The 13,673-nt window shown below is 38.1% G+C and overlaps 1 protein-coding gene across 1 annotated transcript in view; it reads right to left on the bottom strand.

Annotated features, from left to right (window-relative positions):
• Positions 1 to 13,673, bottom strand: part of LOC106871617 (peroxisomal acyl-coenzyme A oxidase 3) — a 45,529-nt gene that overhangs the window by 22,358 nt on the left and 9,498 nt on the right. Inside the window, exons 3-7 of the mRNA XM_014918185.2 lie at positions 10,858 to 10,932; positions 7,664 to 7,753; positions 4,508 to 4,740; positions 1,629 to 1,725; positions 511 to 690 (exon numbers count right to left, since the gene is read on the bottom strand). Coding sequence (XP_014773671.1) covers positions 511 to 690; positions 1,629 to 1,725; positions 4,508 to 4,740; positions 7,664 to 7,753; positions 10,858 to 10,932 — 675 coding nt within the window. The remainder of the gene's footprint in view (positions 1 to 510; positions 691 to 1,628; positions 1,726 to 4,507; positions 4,741 to 7,663; positions 7,754 to 10,857; positions 10,933 to 13,673) is intronic.

The raw sequence follows: 13,673 nt of genomic DNA, 5'->3' as shown, positions 1-13,673 counted from the left end.
TGTAAAGGTGGCACTGGCACAGGAGCTCTTTTACGTGATACCAGCACGAATGGGGTCACTGAGTAAGTTGCAAAGCAAAGACCTCTAAGCTGAGAAAGGGAGTGGAGGGAAGTGGTGGTGAGCCAGGCAAGAGGTTAGAATATGATAGAGGTAGTTGCCTCACTGTAGAAGAGATATTTGGCTACCACAGTAGGATAAGGAAGGAGAGGAAAATGGGAGAGTTAGAAAGAAAGAGAGACAATTGAAGTGGGAAAAAGAGAAATAAATAGTGTTTGAGGTCTACTGGGGATCTACCAACCAGGAACAATGGGGGAAGTATTAACTGAAATTTCTGTTGATAGTGAAATGTAACTTAAGTGAAGCTGAGAGGTCTTATTTGAGATTTCCTAAATGTTGTATAAAAGATTCTAAAATGTTTAAATTAAACATTTTTTAATCATTTTCCTAATAAAAATAAAAAATATAGAAATGAAGATTTTCAAAGGTAAAAAATAAAGTAATTAATCTTACTTGTAATGGGTATTCTAGAATTGGTATTTCTTCATCTTCCTTTGGTCCAAACTGGCGTCGTGCAGCTGAATAACGTATTGCAATAGTCAAGCCCATCTTCAAGATTGTTGATCCAAACCCAGTGATTGCAACTCGACCATTTGAAAGAACAGCTAAGGAAATACTGAAGCGTTTGCTTTTCTACTTATTAAAAAAATTACAAAGAAATAATTATGGCTGTTGTATGATATCAGACGATGTTTTGTTTACATTGTTAAAATAATTCTTTTCTATTCTTGGCACAAGGCCCAAAATTTTGGGGAGAGAGGGCCAGTCGATTAGATCGACCCCAGTACACAACTGGTATTTAATTCATCGACCCCGAAAGGATGAAAGGCAAAGTCAACCTCGGCAGAATTTGAACTCAAGAGGTAAAGACAGACGAAATACCGCGAAGCATTTTGCCCGGCGTGCTAACGTTTCTGCCAGCTCGCCACCTTTTATATCCTTTTCTACACTAGGCACAAGGCCCGAAATTTTGGGGGAGGGGACCAGTCGATTAGATCAACCCGGCGTGCTGACATTTCTGCCAACTCACAGCTTTATTGTTAAAATAATTAATTAAAAGATATTGAGCCACTTTTACTACAACCATTATGTTATGTCTCATTGAACTCTGTAATTATTTCTGAGGCAGTGGTTCCCAACCAGGGTCCATATAACCATTGGGGACCCATGGAAGATTTTGCTAAAGTTCATGAGATGAGCAATAAATTGGTTATATATCAATAGTACACAAAATATTGCAACAATTTTTTTTATATAATTCCTAGTATTTAATCATACAAATATAACAGGATTTATTTTTTAAGATGGGAGTCCAGAATCAAAGGAGTCCATAAGCGAAAAATGATCAAGACCCACTGATCTCAGGCATCTCCTTTACCCTTGTAACAGCTGATTATGATGCTGCAACATCAGTCACCAGGGTGTCATACTTTCCTGTACAACCTGATTAACAATATGGATGACTAGACCATATCCTACTCCATCAAATATTCCAACAATTACAGTTAGAACAACACTAATCCAAGCAATCAATGTTTTTAGAACAAAGTATGAATTGATATTGTTTTTACCTTATATGGTGACACGTACTGCCCATCAACAGTGACATCTGCACTCTTATTGAGTAAGTTTTCCCGAGGGATTCTCACATTGTTGAAAGAAACAAACCTAGAAAATAAATTAAACATATTTACCTCATTACAATAAAATGGGATACATCTCAAAGCATTGACACAACACAAAATATTTGTCATATGTTCACAGCTCATTCATATTCACAGCACATTCATGTCAGCCAACTAGTTGAATCTCTACCAGTTTTATACTCATTAACCCTAGCAGTACATCAAGGAACAGGGCCTAGTGACTTGAGTGTAGCACTTGCAATCACAAGATCATGATTTCGATTCCCAGGTTGGGTAGTGTGTTGTGTTCTTGAGCAAAACACTTCGTTTCATGTTGCTCTGTGATCATTTCAACGTCTGGTGTGTAGTACACACTTGTACAGAAAATGTTGATTTGATGGAGAGAGTGAGCTTATCTGTAACACAAACATTTGGTCACTATGAACAAATTATTTATGTGGTTGTTTGGCAAGAAATTGCAGAAGCCTCATCTGTTGTCTTATGACAGGGGAGTCCATAATCATTGGCAGCACACACTTCACTCCTGACACATCAGAAATAGTTACATAGATTTGTCCTTTCACATCCTTCACACAACAAAAAATGTGTCCCAAAATACCCATGTGCTTTACTAAGAGCTGCCCTGCAGCTATCCATGCAAAAACCAAGACCTACAATTCCCACAGAATTTTATCTGCTGCCCAAAACTGAGAGGAGTGTCAGACGAAAATGCTTAGCAGCATTTCTTCTAGCTCTTAAGATACTGAGATCAAATCCCACCAAGATCAAGTTTGCCTTTCATTCCTCAAAAAAAAAAAAAGGCACCAGTCAAATAATGCGGTTGATAGTATCAATTAACACTCTTTCATCAAAATTGCTGGCCTTGTGCCAAAATCAGAAAGCATTATGATTAAGGCCTTGACCTGGCTGAATCGTTAGCACAATGGACAAAATACTTCATAGCATTTCTTCCACTCTTTCCATTGGGAGTTCAAATCTCACCAAAGTCAGTTTTAGCTTTCATCCAACCAAGGTCAGTAAAATACAGTCAACTGCTGGGGATCAATGTAATCAATTAACCCACTTCACTAAAATTGTTGGTTTCATGCCAAAATCTGAAACAATTCTTATTATTACAAGTTCTTGGAGAAAGACCAGGAGGCATTATTTGTTGATATTGTTATATGATGTTCCCTAATTGTATCTACCCTTTAAAATGAAATAAATAGGCTACCAGAACAATGTGACAGATCTAAGAACACCCTGTACCTCAAACAAGATAATGGATATGTGAAGACATCAAAAACAGCGTTTCAGGTGCTTTGGAAGCAAACTTCTTAAGCACACAGCCACATCTGGAATTAATCAACCCTAAGCACTTGGTCAGACACCTCCGTTAACAGCAATTACTGTGCAGTGTTGATTCAAAACTGAATCATTAGGTCATCATGCAGACATCACAATCAAACCACAGTAGTTTCATACGATTGGTCTGTTAAGTGATCAATCAGCATCAAGCCATCACATGATTCAATTTTCTAGAACTTTCTCATTGACCCCTATATATAAAGGTGGTTATTAGTGGTAATAGCAGAATGTTGAGATAGCCACATGTTGTGTCTCCATGTTCATCTCTACATCTAGCCAGTTAAGTAGCAGAACAGGAATATTTGTTGCCACAGGTATAGTGCAATTATTTTCCAGTTGTGATGGGGCCAGCCAAAATGATTGCTATATCAGTGAGCTTCAGTTCTATATTTAAGAGATGAGGAATTATGTACATTATTTACTTTATTTACATTTGATGGATATTTGTCCTCATCTTGGGGAAATTTCGAATCTGAGTTCTCATTCCTAAGGTATTTTTCAATGTTGTTGTTGTTATTATTATTATTATTATTATTCAGGTCACTGCCTGGAATTGAACTCGGAGTCTTGGGGTTAGTGGCCTGCGCTCTTAACCACTATGTCATATGCCCATATGGCGTAGTGGTTGTAGCACATAAAAAACACCATTTGAGCATTGCCAGAACCGCCTGATTGGCCCTCATGCCGGTGGCACATAAAAGCACCCACTACACTCTCAAAGTGGTTGGCGTTAGGAAGGGCATCCAGCTGTAGAAACTTAGCCAGATCAGATTGAGCTTGGTTCAGCCTTCTGGCTCACCAGTCCTCAGTCAAACCGTCCAACCCATGCCAGCATGAAAAGCGGACGTTAAACAACAATGATAATGATGATGATTGCTATATCAGTAAGCTTGTCGTAAATCCCAAGCAGTATGTCTCTCCCACAATGTAATTATTGCTGTTAGTATTTGTAAAAGAGCAACACATAAAACACTATGTACAGTAATAAAATATTCTGTTAATTGTTCACAAGTGTTGTTAGTTACTTCTTCATTCAGAACCAGAAATACATTTCCATTCACCACCAACAACAACAACAACAGCAGCAGCAGCAGCCCCAGTGGCAACAGTCATGAAAGGAAGAGGACCAAATGGATCATCTTTCACTCGTTTCAGTCATTCAACTGCAGCCATGCTGGAGCACTGCCTTAAAGAATTTACTCAAATGAATTAACTTTGGTACTTGTTCTTTTTTTTTAAGTCCAGAACTTATTCTATCAGTCTCTTTGCCGAAACCACCAAGTGATGAGGATGTAAACAAACTAACACAGGATAACACACAGAACCCTCACTTCTCTTTCTCAATAAAGGACTTGTAGCACTTCATTTCCTCACTCAAACTGACAGTACCCTCAGCCAGCTTTAAACTAACAACAACAACAACCACCCTTAGATAGAAAAAGAGAAAAAAATCTCACCCATTGTCAAGGCCATTAATTGAAATTTTATATCCCATGTCACCAACCAGAACTCCAGGTAATGCTTTCATTGTGTGTACATCTCTGATCGGAACAACAAAACTATGAAGTCCATGGTTCACACCATCTGGAGTGTGCAACTGAGCATAGACAATAGCATGGCTTGCATGTTTACCAAGGTTACCAACCCACATTTTAGTAGCTTCCAAATGTGGTGTATGTAGTATGAATTCCTATAAGCAAATTATTTATAAATGAATTAAAGTAATTATCAGTGGATTAATCTTAGAATATGTGCTAATGTTTAAATAATAGGAAATGTGTAAAGATAAAGATATATACTGGCATTTCAACAATAGGAATATAGACATTTTTATATTCAACCTTTTAGCAATTGAACCAGTCACATCAGGACCAAATATTCTACTTGCTTTGAGCTCAAACCAACCAGATCTGGTCTCTCATACCTACCCAAGAATGTCGTTGTAAAAATAATCATATCATCAAAACCTTGAAGCTACAAGATAATGCATGATTTATTCAAAACAATGTGAATCAAGAAGCATTACGTCTGATAGTAATCTGAATAATTGAAGGTTAAACAATGGGAAATGTGTTTATTAGAGTTTTACATTTAAAAAATGTGAAATGTGTGTGCAGAAGGATGTATTTACATTCAAACAATGTGGAATACATGAGTACAAAGACATATATGAATAGATTTTAACATTGTATAACATGACAGAATAAAGATATACATTTAAATTTCAATAATATAAAGAGTGTGAACATATTTCAATATATGAGTTTACATTTAAGCAATATGAAATACTGTAAATCCTCGAGTATAGTCTGCCCTTGAGTGTAATACGCAGGGGTTTTTTAGGGGGCTGTACCTCTGAAAAACCTAAACCTTGTGTATAATATGCACCCCTTCTCTAACTTGAGTCAAGGAGGTCTATATAACGTCCTTGGTTTGTAAACATATATATAAGGTAACGTCCTTTATTATTATTGTATATGTAGTGAAACTACCTCTCTCACGGTATATATATATTAACAAATGCGAGCGTAGCAGAAAACAACTCTTTCCCTGTCATCACCTGACTGACTATTATTTGAGCGGCAATTGTCTCCACTCCTGTTCGCGCCAGGACGCAAACCAACCAACCGTAGCCACTAATAAGGTCACGTGAGAGAGTGTTTTTCTAATGCTTTCTGGAGCCCCTATTTTCCTATAAATAGCCTAAATTATCCGCGGCTCAGATCCTCACAGATCTGGTCGTTGACCACACACGCGTAACACAGCACCAACCAACCAGCCAGTTCCAGCGACGACATCAACAACCACTTCAACTACGTACTACTAGCACCGTCGCCAGCATCAACACGACTCTACGTACACAAGCTACCAAACAGCAACCACAGCTTCTCTTCTCAACCCTGTTTGTGTGAATTGCCTCACCACAAAATAACAGCCAGAATTCGACATCTGCGAGAACCCATCTGTATTAAGAATCCGGTCGGGCATTGAAGCCTCAACATCATGACAAGTGACAGCTCTGACTTAACCTTAACCTCTTACATACAGACCTACAATCGAACTGTGTACCTCAACAGAACTGATATTGCCTTATCCGTGTTACTAACTCTTATCTACACTGTGACTCTTACATACACATACTCTTCTATTTACATGACGGCCTGTCTTACATTGTGTTTTATTATGTCGCATTCACTCACACACAGACATACAGTTTAATGCTCCAATAAATCTTACTGTTATACATCTTTATCGGTTGCGTTCCTATCTTTTATCTTACTGGCATTCCTTCGCATTTCCATGTGAATTCTCTATGTTATAGTATTATAACATATTATAATTATATTTTTTGTGTCGACCGTGCAACGCGTTTAAAAAGGAGCCTGTTTTCCATTCGTCACCATTTCTCCTTTGGTTCGCACGGTCGTTCTTACAAACTGGTAACCCTCCAATGTTAACATATCCCTGCCGTTACATATATATAACATAATGCAAACGTGTAGCTTTTTTGTGCACTTTAACGTCAGTGAAAAATAAATATTAAGTTGCCTTTACATATTTATCACTATACATTAATGGTAATGTTCTTAACTGTTATATGGTAATGTAAATATGTTTGCAAATTGTTTTTGTTACATGTTATTCTGTATTCTGAATACTTTTATTTTAATAAATGTTGCTTATTGCAAGTTATGGATGATTCTTTTATGACTTCATTGCTTTCAGGCTTAGCTTAAGGTATTTTCGCACCCGACATCACAAAATGCGTCTGAATAAACATTGCCGGACAGCAAATAGAGACTCGGACATTACTTAGAAAATATTTTTCATTTTTGACCTCGTATATAGTACACACTAGGGATTTTGACCTTTAAATTTTGGAGGAAAAATGCGGATTATACTCAAGGATTTACGGTATATGGATTCTAAAATATTATCCATCATATGACAGGTAACTTTGAAAGTATGCTTTTGCTACCATGGGTAATATCCAATTACATACGATAATTTTAATTTAACTTCTATCAAATTTCTTGGTGCTAAGACAAAATGATGAAATGAATACTAATTTTATAAAGAAAAATACTTATTACCTTAAAATAAAATTAAAGAACACAAATTTCTCTTTTGTATATTTGCAATAAATATGTTATTATTTCAATAAATTCTATCAACATAATCACAATCTATCCCATTGAAAATCTATCTCTGCAAAATTTCATTACAAAAATATGTACTTTTCAGAAAGTTTCCATCCTGCACTTCTAACATCAATTCTCTCTCTCTATCTTTCTTTCATGCTTTATCAATATGAGGAATGCGCATGTGTATGGGTATACATATGTAGGCATGTTTATATGTAAGAATGTGTATATATGCACATGTGTATCGAATTCGGTACGTGATATAGACACACACACACACACACACACACACACACGCATAATTAATTTGAACAAAGCAGACTCTCAGTCACATGACAGACATGATGTGGTGGTGGTGGTGGTGATGGTGGGGATAGATTAGTCACACAGAACAAAAGACACCAACTGCAACAGTAGCATCATCGACCAAAAAGGAACTGAATAAAATAGAAAGTGTTGTAAACCAACCTGCGTTGAGGGTTGATAGGTGGCCACAGTCTGCATGGCTCTTGTGTTACTGCCATGACCCATCTCAGTGAGGGCAAAACAACCAAATATCTGCAGAAATACAACAACAACGATTAACAGTATCAGTACAGTGGTGACAATCGTACAGCAATATGAAGGTTATATGAATAAGTGCTTGACTATACAGTGTGATGATGATAATGTTGTGATGAATATGAGTAAAGAATTATGACAATAGTACAGCATCATGTGAAAACAAAACTGTGATTCCTTTCACAAATTCAGTCATGACTGATCATGAGAGATGGAGATTTTTCTGTATTAAAGATGCTGAACTCTTGAGCAGACTTTTACAGAAGTTTCTGATGAGGAAAGAAGTGAAGGGAAGTTTTCTGAATAAAAACCAATTTGATTACATTGTCCTATAACTTTATTTTTTTTTCTACCACTCTGTTGTTTGTATTTTAAAGTTTCTATAGTCTTGATACCCATATATGTATGTTTGTATGTCATTGTTCAGTTTTATTTCAAGATTTCTTGCTAGTAGAGAAACAGCCAGTTTCCTAGATCCAAGGCTCCATCATTTGAATTTCAACAGCAACAATAGGGTTGGTTGGTCGGTTGGTTTGTATGTATGTATGTATGTGAAGGCGCATGGCTCAGTGGTTAGAGCGTCAAGCTTACAATCGTGAGGTTGTGAGTTCGCAGACCGGGCTGCATGTTGTATTCTTGAGCAAGACACTTTATTTCACGTTGCTCCAGTTCACTCAGCTGTAGAAATGAGTTGTGACGTCACTGGTGCCAAGCTGCATCAGTCTCTTTGCCTTTCCCTTGGATAACATCAGTGGTGTGGAGAGGGGAGGCTGGTATGCATGGGTGACTGCTGGTCTTCCATAAACAACCTTGCCCGGACTTGTACCTCGGAGAGTAACTTTCTAGGTGCAATCCCATGGACATTCATGACCGAAGGGAGTCACCCATGTATGTATGTGTGAAGATTTGTATGTTTTGCTTTATGTATGTATTCTCATATAGTTGCATATCTAGACATGCTCATACATATTTAAATGATAAACTTCTGGAAAGTTTTACAGATTTTTACAGTTCCAGTGATGGATTGGATCTGTAGTCTTCGAATTAGCTTTCTCAAGATTGGTATTTAGGTAGTGTGTTACATATCCCAGTGCCCCAACAATTACAGGTATAAGCCTGAACTTGTAATCTGGATAAAGTAAATGCAGATTTCTCAATAGTTTAGCGTAGGTATTCTCTTTTTCACTGACCTTCAGTATGTATGTTAATATCTGCTGGACAGCTAATTTCTGATTTCAGGGTATGTGTGTTATTTCTTCTATTTTTTTAATTATTATAAATCTTCCACTAAGGATGGAGCTAGTTTCCAACAAAGTAAAAGGTGCCATCTTCGGGATGTAGTTAACAGAGACAAATTTGCATTTGAAACTTAGGAAAAGTCTTGCATATTTTTACTGTTCCACTCACAGATTGGACTTGTAATGTACGAATTAGCCGGTCGACTTCTCTTTCTGAAAATCCCAGTTTATCAAGATTCTCCTTTAAGCATTTACTAACAAAACCTAGTGCTCCAATTATTATCGATATGAATATGAATTCATAGTCTGGATATAAAAGCTGGAGGTTTTGAATCAGTTGTCCATAGATATCCTCTTTTTCCTTGATTTTCAAAGAGATATTTATATCTGAAGGGCAGCTGACCTCTTTGACAATACATACCTTTGCCCCAATGTCCCAAACAACAATATTCAGCCTGTTATGTTTACATTCGACAGAAGTTTTGATGGGAATATTCCACCAGTATTCCTTGAGTTGGTGTTTATAAATGTATTCCATAACAGAAGGATTTTCTAAGTTTATTTCAGGACAGTTTTTTTTTTGCGGATGGCATTGTAAAATGTTTTAGCAACAACACCATGCCGCATAGGGAGGTAGTACCATGACAACATTTTAGGACAGCTGCTAATCACATGTATGATGTATGTATGTTATTAATGTAGTTGTTGGCTATGGCTGGTTAGAAAATTACCATTGGTTTCACATCTCTTATGCTCTTAGCAATATAGGCAAGTCATCAGACCTGCTGACTGGAGGCACATAACCTCTTTTATTAACAGAGGTAAGAATACAGTCTTCATCAGCAAGGTTGTGAAATAAAACCCCGAAATGAAATTCTTGAAAACAAAAACCTCTTCTGCGCAAGATGGTGTTATCTTCTTTTGACAAGTTCCAGTTGTATCTGAAAAGGGCCAACTTATGTATGGCTTCTGTTCACTAGTCAGCAAGTGGGGAGTTCCATGTCTCCAACATAAATTTTCTCTCGTGAGGGCACCAACTAAACACCCCACTTTCAGAATTTAAAAAGTTTCTCCTGGGCCAAGCAAATTTGATGATGGTGGTGGTAGCAATGATGATGAGGAGGAAGATAATAATGATGGTGATGGGAGTGTGGTGGGGTTGGAGCTGGGTGGTGGTGATGGTAATGATGATGATGACAAAGATGGTGGTGGTGAGGATTTTATATTTTTCATATACACTGTGAAAGCTGTGCAAAGAAGTGTCAATCCCTAACTATGGAGGGAACCTGTGGCAGAGTTAGACCAGGAAGACATGGGATGAGGTGGTGAAGCATGATCTCTGGACTTTGGGCCTCACAGAGGCAATGACTAGTGACCAAGACCTTTGGTGATATGCTGTGCTTGAGAAGACCCATCAAGCCAAGTGAAATTGCAGTCGTGACTGATGCTGGTGTTACATAACCGGCTGCTATGCAGGTGGCACGTAAAAAGTACCCTTCAAGTGTTGAGCCTCATGGAGGTAAAAGTGATTCAGCTCCTTTCAGGCATTGGTCCTCACAGAGCAATGACCGACACCTTTGACATTATGTTGTGCTTGAGAAGAAGACCCATCAAGCTAAGTAAAACCACAGTCATGGCAGATACTGGCGTCACACAAATGGCACTCATGCCAGTGGCACGTAAAAGCACCCATTACACTCTCAGAGTGGTTGGCATTAGGAAGGGCATCCAGTTGTATAAACTATGCCAAATTGGACTGGAGTCTGGTGCAGCCTTCCAGCATGGACAACGCACGTTAATTGATGATGATGATGATGATGATGATGATGACGGCACTGATATAAAAGTGACATATACACTTACTTCAAATTTTTTACATTTTTCCACAAAACTCTGGTGTCTGGCAGTTCCACTTGCTTGAATAACTCCAGCAAACATCTACAATTAAGGGACATGCTTCAATAATTAGACTATATTAGCATGGACAACAGATGCTAAATAATGATGATGCTAAATAATGATGATGATGATGATGATGATGTATGAAATTACATTCAATCAATTATTCACCAGGGTACATGTCAATCTAGCTGGAGGTATCCCTCTATTAACTCCACAGACTGACAGAAAGATGTGTGTGTGACTGTAAATATATGTATATAGTATTTACTCAAGTACACTGTGGCATTGAATATCATATGACGACTGCCTTTTGTACAAAGCAATGGCAAAACAAACAGGACACAGAAGTGTGTCGATAAGCCAGCTGGAGGAGATGTCCTCCTGGGGCTAAAAGCAACAGTAACATCCACCCCTATTGGTCAGCCACATTTAAGTGGCAATATACTTCACTTTATCGTGCAGTTACTGTTAATACCTCATTTAGAGAATTAACAAATCAGAGAAATAGTTTATCCTTTTATCTTTACATTCACACTCAAGTATATCTTCTCACTACATGAGTAGGTGTGTGTGTGTGTGTGTGTAGCTGATATACTAGACATGCACGAAACGAGAGGATTTAAACTCTATTCCTAGAGTTGAAACTTAATTTGGTATTAATAGTAACTGTTTACTTTGAAGTCTCACTGTTAAACGGATCTTCTGCAAACATGTAATAATTTTAACTTAGGTGCAGGAAGCAACAGTAGAAACAGGTACTGTGGGAGGGGGAGGGGTAAAGCTGAGGAGTGGTGTGTTGACTGAACAAACACAGGAAAAGAAGTGGACAGCAGTTAGTATAAGCTGTGATTTTATCTAACCATGAAGTAGATAACTTTGTTGTTATCTCAATATTTCAGATGGTGGGTAACAAACACAGACACAAATCTCTCACACACACATTTATATAGAATAAGAATAGCCTGAGCAAAGTTCAGAGAGCTCCTACCTCTACTGTTAACAAAGGACCTCTCGCTCGGAGCGAAAGGTAGATTGTATGAAGCATGTGTGTGAACAGCCCTGCTACACAGCAGTGAAACATGGGCTGTGACTGCTGAGGCGATGCATAAGCTCGCAAGAAATGAAGCTGGTAGGCTCTGCTGGATATGTAATGTAAATACACGACAGAGTGTAGGCACCCAGAGACATAAGAAGCATCAGATGTGGTGTGCAACAGAGACAACTGCGCTGGTATAGTTATGTGTTATGTATGAATGAAGACAGCTGTGTGAAGAAGTGTCACACTCTAACAGTGGAGGGAACCTGTGGAAGGGGTAGACCCAGGAAGACATGGGATGAAGACATAGTGAAGCACAACCTTCAAACGTTAGGCCTCACAGAGGCAATGACAAGCAACCGAGACCTTTGGAGATATGTTGTGCTTGAGAAGACCCGGCAAGTCAAGTGAGATGGTAACTGTGGACCCATTTAAGTCTTTCAGGAGTGAGATAGATAGGCCCAAAAAAACTCTAGAAGGGCAACAATTTATAACAAAAATTGTACTCTTGTTTTTTCATTGACTGACCTTTGGCACAAAATGGATCGAACTGAAAAAATATTCCATTTGTGTCACAGAAATTGTTGCCAGATGTAAGAGTAGCTTCTGCTTGGCTGATAGATGTAGTGGTATGTTTTCTGAGCTACCAACCATGCCATGAAAAGAATTTTAAGTTTCAGTATAAATTATGTACCACCGCTCATTAAACTGATACAAATAAGTAGCACTCTTTATTTGTACCACCCAGCTTGAAAAAGTTAAAGGACCCATCAATCATCAGGCAATATGCTGTGCTTGAGGAAACCTGTTGAAGCAAGTGAAATCGTAGTCGTGGCCAATGCCAGTGCTACTTCACTGGCACGGGTGCCAGTGACATAAAAAGCACCATTCGTGTGTGGCTGATGCCAGTGCTGCTTGACTGGCTCCTGTGCTGGTGGCACATAAAAAGCACTGTTCAAGTATGGCCGATACCAGTGCCGCCTGATTAGTCCCCATGCCGGTGGCATGTGAAAAGTACCCACTACACTCTCAGAGTGGTTGGTGTTAGGAAGGGCATCCAGCTGTAGAAACCTTGCCACATCAGACTGGAGCCTGGTGCAGCCTCCTGGTTTACCAGACTAAGTCAAACCATCCAACCCACGCCAGCACAGAAAGTGGACATTAAACAATAATGATGATGATGATGATGATGTATTTGATGAACTTCTTTTTGTTTCTGTCTACCAAATCCACTCGCAAAGCTTTGGTCAACCAAAAGCTATTGTAGAAGACACTTGCCCAAGGAGCCACGCAGTGGAACTGAACCATGAACCAGGTGGTTGGGAAACAAACTTCTTACCACACTGCCATTATTGTTTATGTTCTAGCATTATTTTATTTTCAATCTACCTAAATGGTTTTTCTTTCCTTTTTTTTTGACCTCCAGATAAGGCATTGGGGGGGGGGGCGCTGTCAAAGGCTTTTTCCATGTCAACAAAAGCCAGGTTCAGAGGTTTATCTTTGGCTAGGTGTCTTACCAGAAATATAGCATCAGTGGTGCTTTTTACACATATACACATATACATATATACACATACATATGTATATATATATATACATATACATATATATATATACATATACATATATATATATACATATACATATATATATACATATACATATATATATATACATATACATATATATATACATATACATATACATATACATATATATATACATATATATATACATATAC

This window comes from Octopus bimaculoides, chromosome 1 (assembly GCF_001194135.2).
Source record: "Octopus bimaculoides isolate UCB-OBI-ISO-001 chromosome 1, ASM119413v2, whole genome shotgun sequence".
Lineage (NCBI taxonomy): Eukaryota > Metazoa > Mollusca > Cephalopoda > Octopoda > Octopodidae > Octopus > Octopus bimaculoides.
This window is presented reverse-complemented; position numbering and strand designations above follow the sequence as displayed.